The 15,419-nt window shown below is 35.9% G+C and overlaps 1 protein-coding gene across 1 annotated transcript in view; it reads right to left on the bottom strand.

The window, feature by feature from the left end:
* Positions 1-15,419, bottom strand: part of RYR3 (ryanodine receptor 3) — a 249,476-nt gene that overhangs the window by 7,007 nt on the left and 227,050 nt on the right. Inside the window, exons 96-100 of the mRNA XM_032213643.1 lie at positions 14,862-14,989; positions 13,253-13,313; positions 12,172-12,318; positions 2,313-2,447; positions 775-931 (exon numbers count right to left, since the gene is read on the bottom strand). Of these exons, the coding sequence (XP_032069534.1) occupies positions 775-931; positions 2,313-2,447; positions 12,172-12,318; positions 13,253-13,313; positions 14,862-14,989 (628 nt within the window). The remainder of the gene's footprint in view (positions 1-774; positions 932-2,312; positions 2,448-12,171; positions 12,319-13,252; positions 13,314-14,861; positions 14,990-15,419) is intronic.

A 15,419-nucleotide genomic window follows, 5' to 3' on the forward strand; every position in this document is an offset into this window, starting at 1 on the left:
GGCCAGCAGCATGATGTATTTCTGAAAATGAATCTCTCTTAAACAAATATTGTATTGATCAGTTTGAAAAAAAGATGAAATACTAAAACTATAATTGAAGTTTGAAGATAGATCTTTCTTACATTACTCTAATAACGCCCTTACTCAAAATGAAGTGTAACCACTCATTGAATACTGTATAGAACAAAACTATTAGCAGGAACTTAAGCAATTCTCCCCCCCCCCTCCAGAGGGGATGATAGCCTAGAAAGCAAATTAAACAATGGCAGTCCTGTAGAGGTATGTAAATCTATTTTTGGCATGGCAATGTTTGCAAGGAAAATTATTAATTCCCTTTCCCTATGTTAGAGCTTGAGTTTACCAGTTCAGCATAAATGCAGAAAGATTAAAGTCTTATAAAAGGAAGTACTTTCCACAGTGTATAGTTAAAAGTCTGAAAATTGTTGCCAGGAGATGCTGTGATAAGAAATGTGTATGAATTTTTTGATAAATATATATGGATTGCAGCAGGGGTGGGTTCCAGAAGGCACTACTGCTGGCTCGCTCGAGGGTGCATCACATGCACAGTGCAATAAAAATTATTCTGCGCATGCACAGAAGCAAAAAATAAGATGGCAGTGCTTATGGCACCGCCTGGAGAACCAGTTCAGGGGCGTGACAGACCTGGGTCGCTGACATTCCAAACCACTACCAGTTTGTCTGAACCAGTAGGAACCCAGCACTGGTTTGCAGTAGAAGCATTAGTAAACCCCAGGAATCTTAACAATAACAAACCTTGAATGATGGCCAGTAGGATAACAATGACAAAGAAGAAAAATGTGATATCAAAAACAATTCGATATATTTCATAAGGGTCTCCTGCAGGGTCTTCAATTTCATCTCCAATACCGCCACCTGCTCGTACACCGACATACATATGGAACAGGTAACACTGAAATGCAGAATTTACTACAGTTTATGGAAAATAATCAAACCACCTTGAATTAAAAAACATTTTAAAAAGGTCAATACTTTTATATCATATATTAGAAGTTAGGATAGATCTCACAACATTTAAAATGTTACAGAAATGCTAAGATTAAAATTCAGTATCATTAACATACAACTGCATGTATTTATTTCAATGCAGCTTGCATATGAAAAATTCAAGTGGTTTAGCTAAAATTTTGAAATACTGCAACAGAGAACATTGTTTTGTCTATTTCCTATAGTAAATCCAAATTGCTTGCTTGCTACCTTTTGCCGTGTGATGTTTTAATAGCCTTTTAATTGAAAACATATATTGTATTTATACTTATTCTTAATTTCATTCTTATTTACTTCTGGAAAAATAGATGAAGGCAATTTTGGTTTTCTTATATATTTCTGGTCTTGAGGATATTATCACTTACCAGCTGAGTCAGGGGGGACCCTCCTGTGCAGGCATGCCCACACAAACCTTTCTGTGACAAAGATATATGTGTAGTTCCCAGTCTTCTACAACCTCACCATACTCTGCTTTTCTCATCCTATGGGTAACTTCCCACCCTATCCCATTCGCATAGCTACGTCTACACCTTATATTCATCATTGAAAAATATTTTGTAAGGTAACTAAAAATTTATTGAAGAAATAATAAAATGAAACCTAAAAATTTAAAATGTTGGTGAATTACACACCACTCAAAAGTAATCTGAGGTTAAAGGTATATAATATTTAACTCTTAGACCCAGAGAGAGAGGTTTACAGATATGGATGAAAGCACTCTTCAAACTGCTTTGACCAAGTCTAACCTAAGTACTTTAGATACATAGTCAAAAATAACCCACTCATGCACGCAAGTCTGGAATGAACCTTGCCATTGGGCTGTTCGAAGGAAAGAACCTACTCTAATGGTACATGGAAGTGACCCAGAGGGATGATGCATCAGACTGTCAAAAGAGGCTGCGGGAGATCTGTGTTTTCAGACTTGCAAGATTCTGTTAATATAGCTGTACAATAAAGTAGAACTACCCCATCTAGTTGTATTTACTGTTTGTTTACCTAGGAGAGCTAATATCCCAAAGGGTGTCCCCAGGAGTCACAGTGCATGCTAAGGGCCTTAGCAAAAATCAAGAATAAACAGGTTTTCAAAGAAAGCATTAAGTTTAGATAATTATAACTGTTACTTGTATAGTGTAGCCTTCTACTGTAGCTGTCTTCTGTTAACATATATATTAGATTCTGATTAATTAATTAATGTTGTAATATAATTCCAATCTATAGTTTTTATTGAGGGCTGCCTGTTGTTCTCTTGCTAATGGCACTACTCTTCACATTCACATAGTACTTACAGTCATCATATCGTCACATTTCATGTCTGGCTCATCCTCATCCTCACTCTTGTTATAAAATTTCCGGAAGAAATTAAATGCAACAACCGTGTAAAGATATACCACCACAGCCAAGAGTCCAACAGTTAACATGAGCTATAATATAGCAATACAAAATAAATGGTGAATGATATGTAGAGAAGAAACAACAATTAAGAAGTTAAATCTTGCCCACAATATAAAAGATACTTATTTCCACTGTGATGCTGCAGCATTTTGAACATTATGTCATTAAAAATATATTAATTAAATCAAGATTTGAGTTTACACTGGTGCATTAGCTGCTTAAACCAATCTATGGACTTTTAAGCTTTTCTAATTGCTTCTTAATTGACTTTCAAGCGTTCATATATAGTGGACCATTACTCCATTGTGTTTCTCTATGCAACAATCATATTTAGGTTTCATAAATATCTGCCTGAAAGGGGCAAACCAGAGCCAACTAAACAGTTCATTCAAAAGATCACAAGCTGTCCATAAACTTCAATATTTAGTGCCCCTAAGGAGTAGATACTTCCAGAAACCTAGCAACACATATGAAGGACATGTAAAACATTGCAAAATATTCTTCATTAAATAAGTGGAGGGGAAATCCCTTGAGTTGATTGTTTGTTAATTTCAGATTAGTCCTGCTAAATCGCAGCTAGCATTGAAACATTCATTTGCAAAGCCCTTGAAAAGCTTGATTTATAATGCCCAGGAGCATGAGCAAAGCACCTGTCTGAATCATTCAAGCAACTGTGTCTAGAATGGTTCTACAGCTGCTTCAGATGTTGCTCCAAGCTGTTGCCTTATGATTATGCAACAACTCTTTTGAATGCTTTGTACAACTAATCTAAATAAATGAGTTTGCAAGTATTCGATTCTGAAATGTATTTGTAATTCATTTAGCACACATAACATATTTTAGTACTTATATTAAGCAGAACAGACAGTTCTGCTGTTTTACAATGTTGGGGACTACTGTGCCAATCCAGAAATCTTATCTATATAGCAAAGAAGTATCTTCGTAGCTCTCCTGTGGAAAAGAATGGCTGTTACGTAGAGCATTGGTTCACCAGATTTAATAATCTATCCACATAGCAATGCATGGAACAATTGGCCTTCCTCTTCAATCTTCAAATGCTGTACAATAGAGAGAGAAGCTGTAGCCATGCTTGACTGAACACATTTATACGCTTTGTCAATTGGATTTGTGAGGTTTTAAGAAGGAGCACACAGTTTTAGGGTACTACCTTGGCCTTTGCCTCAGTGGTCACATTATGAAGAAATGCTTTCAAAGTAGAAAGAGCAAATAGATTTTTTTGAACAAACAAGACTAGGTAGATTCTTACCTGAATCAAAGTCGATTTGTGAATAATGCAAAATGATATACAATGGATTAGTACAAAAACACATTTATTTATGAGGGGTCCCAAGTGATATATTCTATCTGTCTGATCCCCTGTGTTTGAGGATTGTGTCATTGTTTTGATCAACTTATATGTACTCTCTTGGGTTAACTGAGTAGTGATTTCACATGTAGGAATTTCCGCATATTGGATATTCTAGAAGTATAACTCTAGTTATTTACTGGAAAAGCAGATAATTCAGCACTGACCTCTGCTACAGCGTTATTCCATTTACAGGCTTTGCCTATTTTAACCACAAAATGGAATGATAGGCTAATTTCATTAAAGGATCAAAGCACTTCTGCACTTCTAACAAGAGCTGTCAAATGAAAGCTTTCTTCTCTCTAACAAAATCATAAAATTGGAGGGGAGGAGGGAATTTAGTCAATTTAATTCTTTGCTCTGTGCAAAATCCAAATTAAAGCATCCACAGAAGATGGCTGAATACATACAATGAAGGAGAGCCTATCCTCTTTCTGGGTGATTATTTCAATCTGAATTTGTCTTCCTGTTACTTGAAGTTACTAGTTCCATTTTCTGCACAATAGGCATTCTCTTCCAAAGGTTACACCTCTCTAACTCTTTCAGATTCTCTCTATAATACATGCATCCGATCATCTTTTTCACCCTGTTCCAGTTGCTTTGAATTCCCCTTATGAACCCAATACATAAGGGGAGGGAGGGTTTAAATGACATTAGAATAAATGCTATTATTAAGCCAGATAGCCCTCATTCTATGCCAGGGGATTTGATTTCATATGGAACTTTATATTTATTAAATTTTATTTCTATTTTTAGTCCTGTTAATTATCCCACCAGTAATTTGTCACTCACATTTGTTCAACATTCTCTCTGCATCCTACATTCAGAGTTGAAAGGGACCATTTAGACCAGGATCCCCAATGTCCAGGTCACAGATCAGGACCTGTTAGGAATGGGGCCTCAAAGCTGGAGGTGAGCAGTGGGTGAGGGAGCAAAATCGAAACTATCCTCCCCTAATCCTAGTGAGTCCTAATGGACAACCATTTAAATATGAGCCAGCAATGTGCAGCAGCTGCCAAAAAAACCAACACAGTTCTAGGCTGCATAAATAGGGATAGAATCAAGATCACGTGAATTGTTAATACCACTTTATAATGCCTTGGTAAGGCCACCCTTGGAATAGTGCATTCAGTTTTGGTCACCACGATGTAGAAAAGATGTGGAGACTCTCAAAAGAGTGCAGAGAAGAGCAACAAAGATGATTAGGGGACTGGAGACTAAAACATGAAGAACGGTTGCAGGAACTGGGTATGTCTAGTTTAATAGAAAGAAGGACTACAGGAGACATGATAGCAGTGTTCCAATATCTCAGGGGTTGCCACAAAGAAGAGGGAGTCAAGCTATTTTCCAAGGCACCTGAGGGTAGAACAAGAAGCAATGGGTGGAAACTAATCAAGGAGAGAAGCAACTTAGAACTGAGGACAAATTTCCTGACAGTTAGAACAATTAATCAATGGAACAGTTTGCCTCCAGAAGTTGTGAATGCCCCAACACTGAAAGTCTTTAAGAAGATGTTGGATAGCCATTTGTCTGAAATGGTATAGGGTTTCCTGCCTAGGCAGGGGGTTGGACTAGAAGACCTCCAAGGTCCCATCCAACTCTGCTATTGTATTATTGTATTAATCCGTGGAAAAATTGTCTTACAAAACTGGTCTCTGGTCCCAAAAAGGTTGGGATCACTGTTTAAACCAGTGGTTCCCAACGTGCACCCCACACCCCACAGGGGGACAATGAACTTTTTTTAAAACAAGTTAATGGCCTTTTAGGCTTCCTCCGCGTGAGTAGTTTCCTTTTCGAATAAAGTAAGAATTGTATGTCACGGTGGGGGGCATCAGGATTTTAGAAATGCTTACATCGGGCATGGCCAAAAAAAGGTTGGGAACCACTGGTTTAAACCATAGACTCCAATCCTCTGCTTAGTGCAGATAAGGATTAAAAGTAAAGCGATATAAGCAAATGGTTCTACTGAACATTTTCAGGAAAAAAGCCATTTTGCTATATAGTTCCCCTGCCAAATTACTTCTTCTCTTTCAAATTTCTTTTCTATCATTCAGTTATATTGTCTGTATTTGCATTCCCCTTCTTTTTGCAGCAGCACCCCACTGCTATCATATTCCGTTTACAATCAACTACTACCCCAAGGTCTTCTTTGAAAATATTTTTACCAAGTTAGGTAACGTATATTTCATTTTTGTTTACTAAGTGAAACATTTCAGCTATCGGTGTTAAATTTCATTCTATTACTTGCAGACCATTTCTCCACCCCATCCAGAATTCCAAATTTATTGCTAACTATTGTGATATTAGATTTACCTGCCCAATTTTGCATCATCTTCAAATTTAATAAGAATTCGCTCCATATCATCATTCAATGAGTCTTTTAAGTACAAGACCCAGGACTGATTCTGGTCCCTTTTGGCATCGCACACAATCCCACACAGGACAATGTAAGGAAGAACCAGCAATGAACACTGTGAGTGCAGTTCTTGACTTGGGTATATACCCAGTTTATATCCTTGCATTCAGGATGTCATTGGATATTATTATTACTATTATCAGAGGTGTCAAACTCGCGACATCACATCATCACCTATCCTCCGCGAGCTGCGCTGGCTACCTGTTGATCTCCGGGTGCGCTTCAAGGTGCTACTTATCACCCATAAAGCCCTCCATGGTAGTGGATCTGAGTACTTGAGAGACCGCCTCCTGCCAATTACCTCCCTACGACCTATTAGATCACACAGATTAGGCTCCTCCGAGTTCCATCAGCCAGTCAGTGTCGACTGGCAACTACGCGGAGGAGAGCCTTTTCAGTAGTAGCTCCGACCCTTTGGAACGATCTCCCCATGGAGATTCGCACCCTCACCACCGTCCAGACCTTCCGCACAGCCCTCAAGGCCTGGCTATCCTGTCAGGCCTGGGGATAAAGATTCTAATCCGTCCCCACCCGAATGATGAATGAATGTTGTGTTCTATTTTTACTTATGTATTGTCTCATGTCTTGTCTTGTATTCCCCTCCCCACAAATTGTAAGCCGCCCTGAGTCCCCTCAGGGAAAAGGGCGGCCTATAAATAATAAACAAATCTAAATCTAAATCACGTGATATTTCCCCCCCTTTGCTAAAACAGGGTGGGCATAGCTAGCGTGTGACATATCCTGCCAGCAGTCTGACAGCCCTGCTATTGTTATGGTTGGTTGCACAATCATATATTTAGATTAGATATGGCATTTTATTCACCTACCAAGTCAGCACCAAAACCAGGGTTTTGGTTGAAATATCCACTTGCCTTACACTCATTCATTGCCAAGAGCTGTTATATGTTAACTTTTTGCTTACTTTGAGTAATTGAAATACTGAGTATAGCAGCTGAACATATTTGAGGGGGAAATGGGTTATCCTTAATTGGACCAGAAGAATTGATGAGCATGCTCCTTCAGATCTCTTATCCACCAAGCACCTTGAGTTCTTCTGTGTATTTCTGTGTACCCTCATCTACTGCACCTGCTCCTCTGGCTGGCTGGCTTTCTCATCAACTGAATTATGTCCACTCATGGCCCGAGTCCTTTACCTTTTTCTTCAACCAATTGGCATTTACTGAAAATACATGTTTAACTTGTCTTAAGGAAGGAAGGCAACCAGCCTGTTTGTATTTATCCTTCCATCCCCTTCTTAGATCACTTTAAGTAGGAAGGTTTTTTGTTCTTTTCTTGGGCTCTTTAATGAACCCAGTTATTAACTCTTCACTCTATAAAACATGTTTATCCCCTCAAACATCTTTGTTTAACACTTTACACGTTGGCTTACTGAGAGGCTTGCTTCCTAAAAGCAGGCAGCTTTACATTAAATTCAAAAAGGAATGAGACACCCACTCACTATCCATCAGCTCTCAGGTCTGTCACTCCTTGCCATCAGAAGCTCTTCAAAAGATGATCTTTGCAAACCCACAACTTGACACGTAATCCTTCAGAAACACTGCTTTTTTATTCACTCTTCTCTCTTCCTGGTTTTTGAACTCCTTGGAGTGAACAGCTTTTCCTGTTCCTTCGGATTATCTCCAAGTCATTAAATATTGAAGATCCAGAACTGAATACTCCACTCAATATCTCATTCTAGGCTGATGAGTAGTAGTCTGATGAACTTTCGGCATCAGCTTCAAGCCAGCTACGTATCCTGTTAATTGCCATGCTATGCAGCCTACACAAAACTATCTTCCTAATCAGAAAGTCATAATGTCCTTTTTCAAATGCTTTGCTGAAATCAAGGCACATTATACCTACAGCATTCCCACAATATACTAAACAGGTTATTCAATCAAGAAAGTAGGATAAGGATACTTAACAAGATTTCGTCATGGTAACTATGCTAGCTTCTTGGTGATTAAGAAGGCTCTTGTAAATCTTTCTTGGAGGATCTTGTTTAGCAGAATTAATCACCAAGCAGATGTCAGGGCAATGCATATACCCCATCACTACTACTCCATGCTGCATGAAAAATCTGCAATTTAATTCTGGAAAACCTCACCTAGATCTTCTTGGCTTCATAGGAGACAGTAGATACCATTTGAGTAGGAACTCTTTTAAACTGCATATACTAAATATAATAAGTGCACTGTCATCTCATTCCCTTATTATTGCTTCTTTCATCTGGTATAAATTGTAATTAATATATAAGTACGCTTTATTGCAGGCAAAAATCAACAGGTTAAAATAACTTATAGGGGCAGGGGCCAGGCAAAATTGATTCACTGATTATTTGTCATGAAATTGTATTTTACTCCTACCAACCTCATAGATTTACTCCAAGGTGATCTATTCCTAACCTTTTCTTATTATAGAAAGATATATTCTATCTTCCAATACTGCACTCACTGCCTCTGTAACTGTGTCCCTCCCCTTTGCTGATGGTCGTCCTCTTCTCTTTCCTTTCTCACAATTAGAGCCTTTTCCTTTCCTTCCAGATTGCTGGTCTTTGCATAATGCGTATGAAAAAGATAATTTTGAACCTGGTCATTTGTTCCTTGAATGATCGATTCAATGTTCCATCGGTTTGTTTTCTTGGCATTTGAGTATCTTTTCCAAGTACTTCATGGCTGCTCTACTGAGTGCTAATCCATGGCATAGTTCTTAACTTCTAGTTCATTTACTGTTGATGGTTAGTCCTAAAAGGCAAAAGCTATCCACCATTTTGATATTTCCATTATCAATTCTAAGCCTGGTTTTCTGTCTGTTCTCAATTATTTCAAATTCTCTATACTTCAATTTAGTCACATGTCTTCACTATGTTCTTTGACTTTTGTATTTTTAGCTGTCAGGATACTGTCATAGATAGCGCAGGTCATTAATGCTTCTTCCTCCAATTTTAAAACCACACTCATCTTCTTCCAATCCAACTTCCTTTATAAAATATTCAGCACATAAGTTGAAAAATTTGGGGAAAGTATACAACTTTGTTGCACTTCTTTGCCAACTTGAAACCACTCTTTTTGTGTCTGTACTATGGTTTTCTGCCTGTGTCTAAATTTCCCATGGGAACAATGAGGCATTCTGGGATTCTCATGTCTCAGAGCACATTCCACAGCTTGATGTGATTGATATGAAGGCTTTACTGTAGATGAAGCACATACTAAATTCTTCTTGGCATTTGTTGGCTTTTTCAATTATTCAACATGCATTGTGTTCCTTGTTTTCTAAAGCCACTCTGAATATCTGACATATCCTTTTTCATCTAAGGCTTTAATCTGCATTGAATGATCCTAAGAATTATTTTGCTAGCCTGTGAAATTAAGGGTAGTGTACGATAGTTTGCACACACTATTCTCATTTTTTCATATTGGAATATAGATACACCTCTTCCAATCAGCTGGCCAGTATGTATTTCTGCAAATTTGTTGGCTTAGTCACTTGGAAACTTGACTGATTTATCTTCCGTTGCTTGCCATATTTCAGTAGGCATTTCATCACTTCTACCATCTTTCTGCTCTCTAATATAGATGGCAGCTGGGATGACCTTCTACTTTTGGTGACCCTACTGGAAATCAGTATACTTGCCATATCTATCATTCTTCCTTCACCCCTCCCAGGACTCCTCCCCCCATTATAATGAGGCAACACTTGGCATTTGGGATGGGGCAAGTACATTCAATACAAAATAAAATACAGTGCAGATTTTTAAACTCACTAATATAAGTTCTGTTGTTGTTTTTTTAAAAAAGTAAGGAGAATTTAGTATAACAACTAAAGAAAAGGATAGACCACAAATGATATAGCAGATACATTCCAAAGAAGTGCACATTTTCCTTACTTTAACTTTGTGCTTCCTTTTTTAAAATCTTGCCTGAACCACTTAACTCGATAACTTCACATTAACCTTTCTAAAACTGATGTTTCAAAATGGTCTGGAAATATTTTGCATATTTTCATTTTGTGAACTGCCCACTGAGGAAAAAGAAGAAATGAGCACTCTCAAACTTGGGATGTTCAAAATTCAGTCCAGGCCAAAAAGAACTGAAGGTAAAGACCTTTTCTGGATCTGTGGAGTTGGTATAATCAAAAATAGCCATTACATACCAAATTGTAAAAGAAATATAGTGAGCCTTCAACTTATGACCACAATTGAGCCCCAATTTTTTGTTGCTAAGCAAGTCAGTTGTTAAGTAAACTTTGCCCAATTTTATGACCTCTCTTGCCACAGTTGTTCAGTGAATCACTGCAACTATTAAATGAGTAATAGGATTGTTAAGTATAGTATATCACAGAAGTGAGTACACCCCCTCACATTTTGTAAATATTTAAGCATGTATTTTCATGTGACAACACTGAAGAAATAACACTTGGCTACAATGTAAAGTAATGAGTATACAGCTGGTATAACAGTGTAAATGTGCTTTCTCCTCAAAATAATGCAACACACAGCCATTAATGTCTAAACAAAATACTGTATATTTGGCTTCCCCATTGACTTTGCTTATCAGAAGATCGCAAAAAGAATTCACATGACTAGGATATTGCAACCATCATAAATATGAGTCAGTTACCAAGGGTCTGAATTTTTGAGCAAGTAACCATGGGGATGCTTCAATGATCATAAGTGTGAAAAACAGTCATGAGTCACTTTCTTCAATGTTGTTGCAACTTCAAATAGTCACTCAATGAACTATTTTAAGTCAAGGACTACCTGCATTGAAATTGTTTCAGTGCTTAAGAACAATTGAGAGATAACAAATTGCAGTAGAAATACATTTAAACACTGATCCTTCTACAAAGTGTACCATATGGAAAAATGGGTGGAAAAGTTTATACAATTAATAGTATTATACTCCTTCAAGGAGACAGAAAAATACAATTTCTTAACAGATTGTGATTATCAGATTAAATAATTAAAAGTAGTCTGCCAAACCACATTTCATTTGATATGAAAGTTTCCTTTTTGATAAACAATCATAGAAACATGATTGAAGCAACAAAAAGTTTCAGTTGTGGAAGTTATTTTTGAATTTAATGAGAATTTTAGGCAGCTAAACTGATGATTGAACTGTGATAAATACTGCAATAATTTGAACATTCAAAAGTTTCATAGCAAAATATACAATTCTTATAAATTTATAAAATCATCAATATCTAGGTAAGAAAATGTTTACAATAGGCAAGCACGGTTGGGATTTACAGCTATAAATTTTATGTACATCTGCTTTGTCTTAATTTTAGCAAGATATATGATTGAACATGATTATCCATCTAGAAGATAACTCTGAAAACATTAGAAGAAATTATAATGCAGATATTTCTAAACCCTATAAATACATGAATTTTTTATATAATGCAGAGAAAACTCCTTAATTCAGCTAATTATATACTCAATCAAAATGTGTGTCTGTTTTATATTTATATATGGTAAATATTTTGTTGTTACTAATTTTATTATTTTAATGGAAAAAAACAATTCCTCTTTTCCAAAGTTAAGATATATAGCACATGGAGCTTTGTGAAAAATCTATTACTATTACTTTAAACTGGTAATATCTGAATGTTTCCTAGTGTAAAAGTAATGTTCTGCACATTGAAACGTATTATGAACAAGCTAGCCTTCAAGATTTTCACTGATATGCTGCCTTTTTGTAATTTGAAAAAAAAAATTCAGAATTTTGATTCCCCCCCCCATTTGCTTTTAAAAACAATATAACCTAGGGATATAGATTCATAAGTAGCTGGTGATTTTTTAATATTCCTCATTCATTTGATCGTTATGTACTTTTAAATTATAGTAGTATAATTTTTCATCACACTTTAACACTTTTGAAAGCACTTCTTAGTCACAGCCAATTAAATAATATTTCAATTTTAGTAACAATTGTACAATGAGACATGAATTATATTGTCAGTAACTAACCTGTTTGCCATTGTGAGTTACAGATGATAGAATGGTACGTAAAGTCTTAAAACCCATAGCTATATCGAGCAAATGAGCAGCGAAGAAGAAGTTGTTGTAGTGGCCAAGAATGGACATGGTTGTATACCAAGCTAAATACAAGAAAGACTAAAGAAAATGTTAAATGTCAGAGAACCTGGTATTTTTCTCATTGCATTATACTATTTGTTATCATTACATTTCATTTATAAAACACTTGTATTATAGTATTAAAATGCCTACAAAGGGGCTTATACATTAATGATCAAAAAAATTGAATCCTTCTAGATTATATTAATACTAATAGTAGGTTTGACAACTGTTACATAAATGATTAACCAAAGACACAAGACTATTGTGGAAGAGATAAGTGTGCATTACATTCTTCTTAAGATATGCACATGGTTACAGAGTGCTTTGTGCAAATAGAAATGTCTACATGAGCTAATCCTCTTTTCTCACAATAGGATCTAGTCGTAAGCCAAACAAGGCCTTTCCAGATGGAGAGGAGCATGGATGCTTATGGACATGTCCTCTTGCCATATCCTTTTGCCTCTCGTGTATTTTGTTTTTGCAGTCTTTATTTATACATCAAGTTAAATGGAAAGAAGCTATCTGCTATTCCTAAGTTTGACTTGATAATTTAAAAAAGTATACAAGGCTGCTTTTTAAGACCACAGGGTATTATAGGCAAGAAAACATGATGTAGAAGCGCATCTTAGCTAAATCATTATATAATGTCACAGAATATGCAAACCCCAACTCATTTCCTTAACTGGTATCATATTAACAGTTTATTTGCATTTCTCCTCTTACTTAATAGATTTCGTATCTTTTCTTCACTTTCCCTTCTTTTTCCCATTATTCATTTTAAAACAGATGTTCAAAACATTACACAGGATTTATAAGGATGACATCTATCATTTGGGTATTTATGCTTGCAGAATTAATTTCATTTTAAAGCTGTGCATTTTGTAAGAGAGAATGCATGACTACAAGGCTTGTTTCCTTTAAGAAAGAATAATGAAACAAATGCCATTTAAAAAAAATATTGTTAACTTACATTATCAGTGAAAACTACACCAAGCTTCCAGATTTGATATTTTGCATCAATAGAACTTAACCTAGTAATATACAAAATAATTTGAAATTAATCAAGGTATTTATTCATCCCTTAATTATAATGTAAGCTTCCCCCCCCCCCCAATTTGTTAGGCTTTCTTCTTGATAGTGCGTCCACTAAAACGTTTCAGAATTTTGTGGAGGTTTTCTGGATATATTTTTGAAAACAAACATTTCACCTAAGAAAATGACCTTTAGATGAATTATAACATTATATTTGAACAATGTAACATATATACTAACAGAAGTTTCAGCTCTCTGAGATCTGGTCCTTTATGTAGTCAAGGAAACATCATTCACTATAATAGAAAAGTATCCACGGACTTAAGGGAATCATCAGAATTTGAGTAATACAAAATCTTCAATAAACAGTCTCAGAGGAGAAATTTCTAAAACAACCCAATGAAGTCTTACTCTGAAGGGAATTGGAATGCTTATGGAAAGGAGAAAAATAGAAAACTGAAGAGGAGGAGGGGAAATGGCATGTGTTTTCCTGAAAGGAAGACAAAGAAACTACTGCCTGCAGAGCTGCTTGTGTCTAATGGTGTATTCTCTTGAACTTCCTTCCAACTAAAACTGTATGTCAAAGTAATGAAGCTAAAAGAAGGAATCAGGTATGTTATGTGCCACTTACATGCTATTGTTTAAAATGATTGATCATTTTAACTTACTTACAATATTATAAATAATAGGCATAAGAACATCTGTGTATACATAATTTAAAAAATCAAAAATATCTGTGTGTCCCATTCATATGTGATAATTTTGTAATAATGTAATGAATCAGGCCAGCTCTCTCCTTTCAAGGTAATATTACACTCCCATCTAGACTATATCTCCCTAATCTTTCTCAAAGCAATTTTGGTCAAAAGAAATTGGGTAAAGATAATTAGCCAATGATGTGTAGTGATATGCTCCCAAGTGACAATCCTTAGGCAAAATGTTTAAGCTCCATTATATTGTGCAATCTGCAAGTGATTTCTCTTTTAGAAAGAATGACAGTTATAACTTATTGTATTACATTACAAACTCAAAACAAAGATGCCAATAATCTAGCATTTTAAAAAAATAATTAAAGTTAAGCATATTAGCCTGTGAAATAAGCAATTGATTAAGTATAGTTGTAGCTTGCCAACAATTGTCTCATTTTAATACTATGATTTTATGAAATTCATAAAAGCATACTTAAAATATTCCCTCTCTCAAAACAGAGCACATTAAAAATAGATATTTCCATCCAAATAATTAATGAACCTCAAAGCTATAACAGCCATAACAGTATTGCTATTTTTTTTGTTCTTATTAGGTTGTCGAGATCCATGAACTGAATAATAACATAATTTGTGAAAGCACAAAACTCTCTGGATCATCATTATAGTGCACAAACACATACTCTTTATGCATAGGATCGGATTGCTAAGACTTCAGCTTTCCATCACAGGGCTGTCCATGCATAACCGCAAACATAAAAATAAAACAAATAAAATGAAAAAAATCAATTGTATTATTTTAATACATTTCAGTTTATTAAATGTAAAAGCAAACAATACCATGAAACAAGAGAGGCTTCATCTGGTTCAGTATGTTCTACTGGACTAAAATCCAGAGCACTTTTGTCCAGACCTAAGAGTTCTGCAATGCGCTCTGCTCCATATAAATCACCATACTTGTTGATTACCTTCAAGAAAATAAAAATAAAATAAAGTATCATGTTTTAATTAAAGCAGTTCCCACTAAGTTTTTTAAAAAAAGTTTTGCATTTAAAACTCGATGCTCTTTAAAGACTGCTCTCTCACAGAAAGGAGGGGAAGATTGAAAGTGGGGGCAAAAATCTCCCAGTGAGAGCAATCAAACATAAAATCCTAAAAATAAACAAATTACCATTGTGGGGAGTATACAGAGCATATATGTTCCTATTGTTCTGCAGAAACATCTTGGACCAATCCAATAGGTGCTTATTATTATGAAACATGGGTTACTACCAGAGCTGGGTTGCTGCCGCTTCGCCCCAGATCAACCAAACCAGTAGTAGCAGCGGTGGGAGCCTCTGCCCACCTGTCCGGATTCTTCTGTGCATGCGCAAAAGTGTTGCAAGTGCATTCAAGTGT

Source organism: Thamnophis elegans, chromosome 1 (assembly GCF_009769535.1).
Source record: "Thamnophis elegans isolate rThaEle1 chromosome 1, rThaEle1.pri, whole genome shotgun sequence".
NCBI lineage: Eukaryota > Metazoa > Chordata > Lepidosauria > Squamata > Colubridae > Thamnophis > Thamnophis elegans.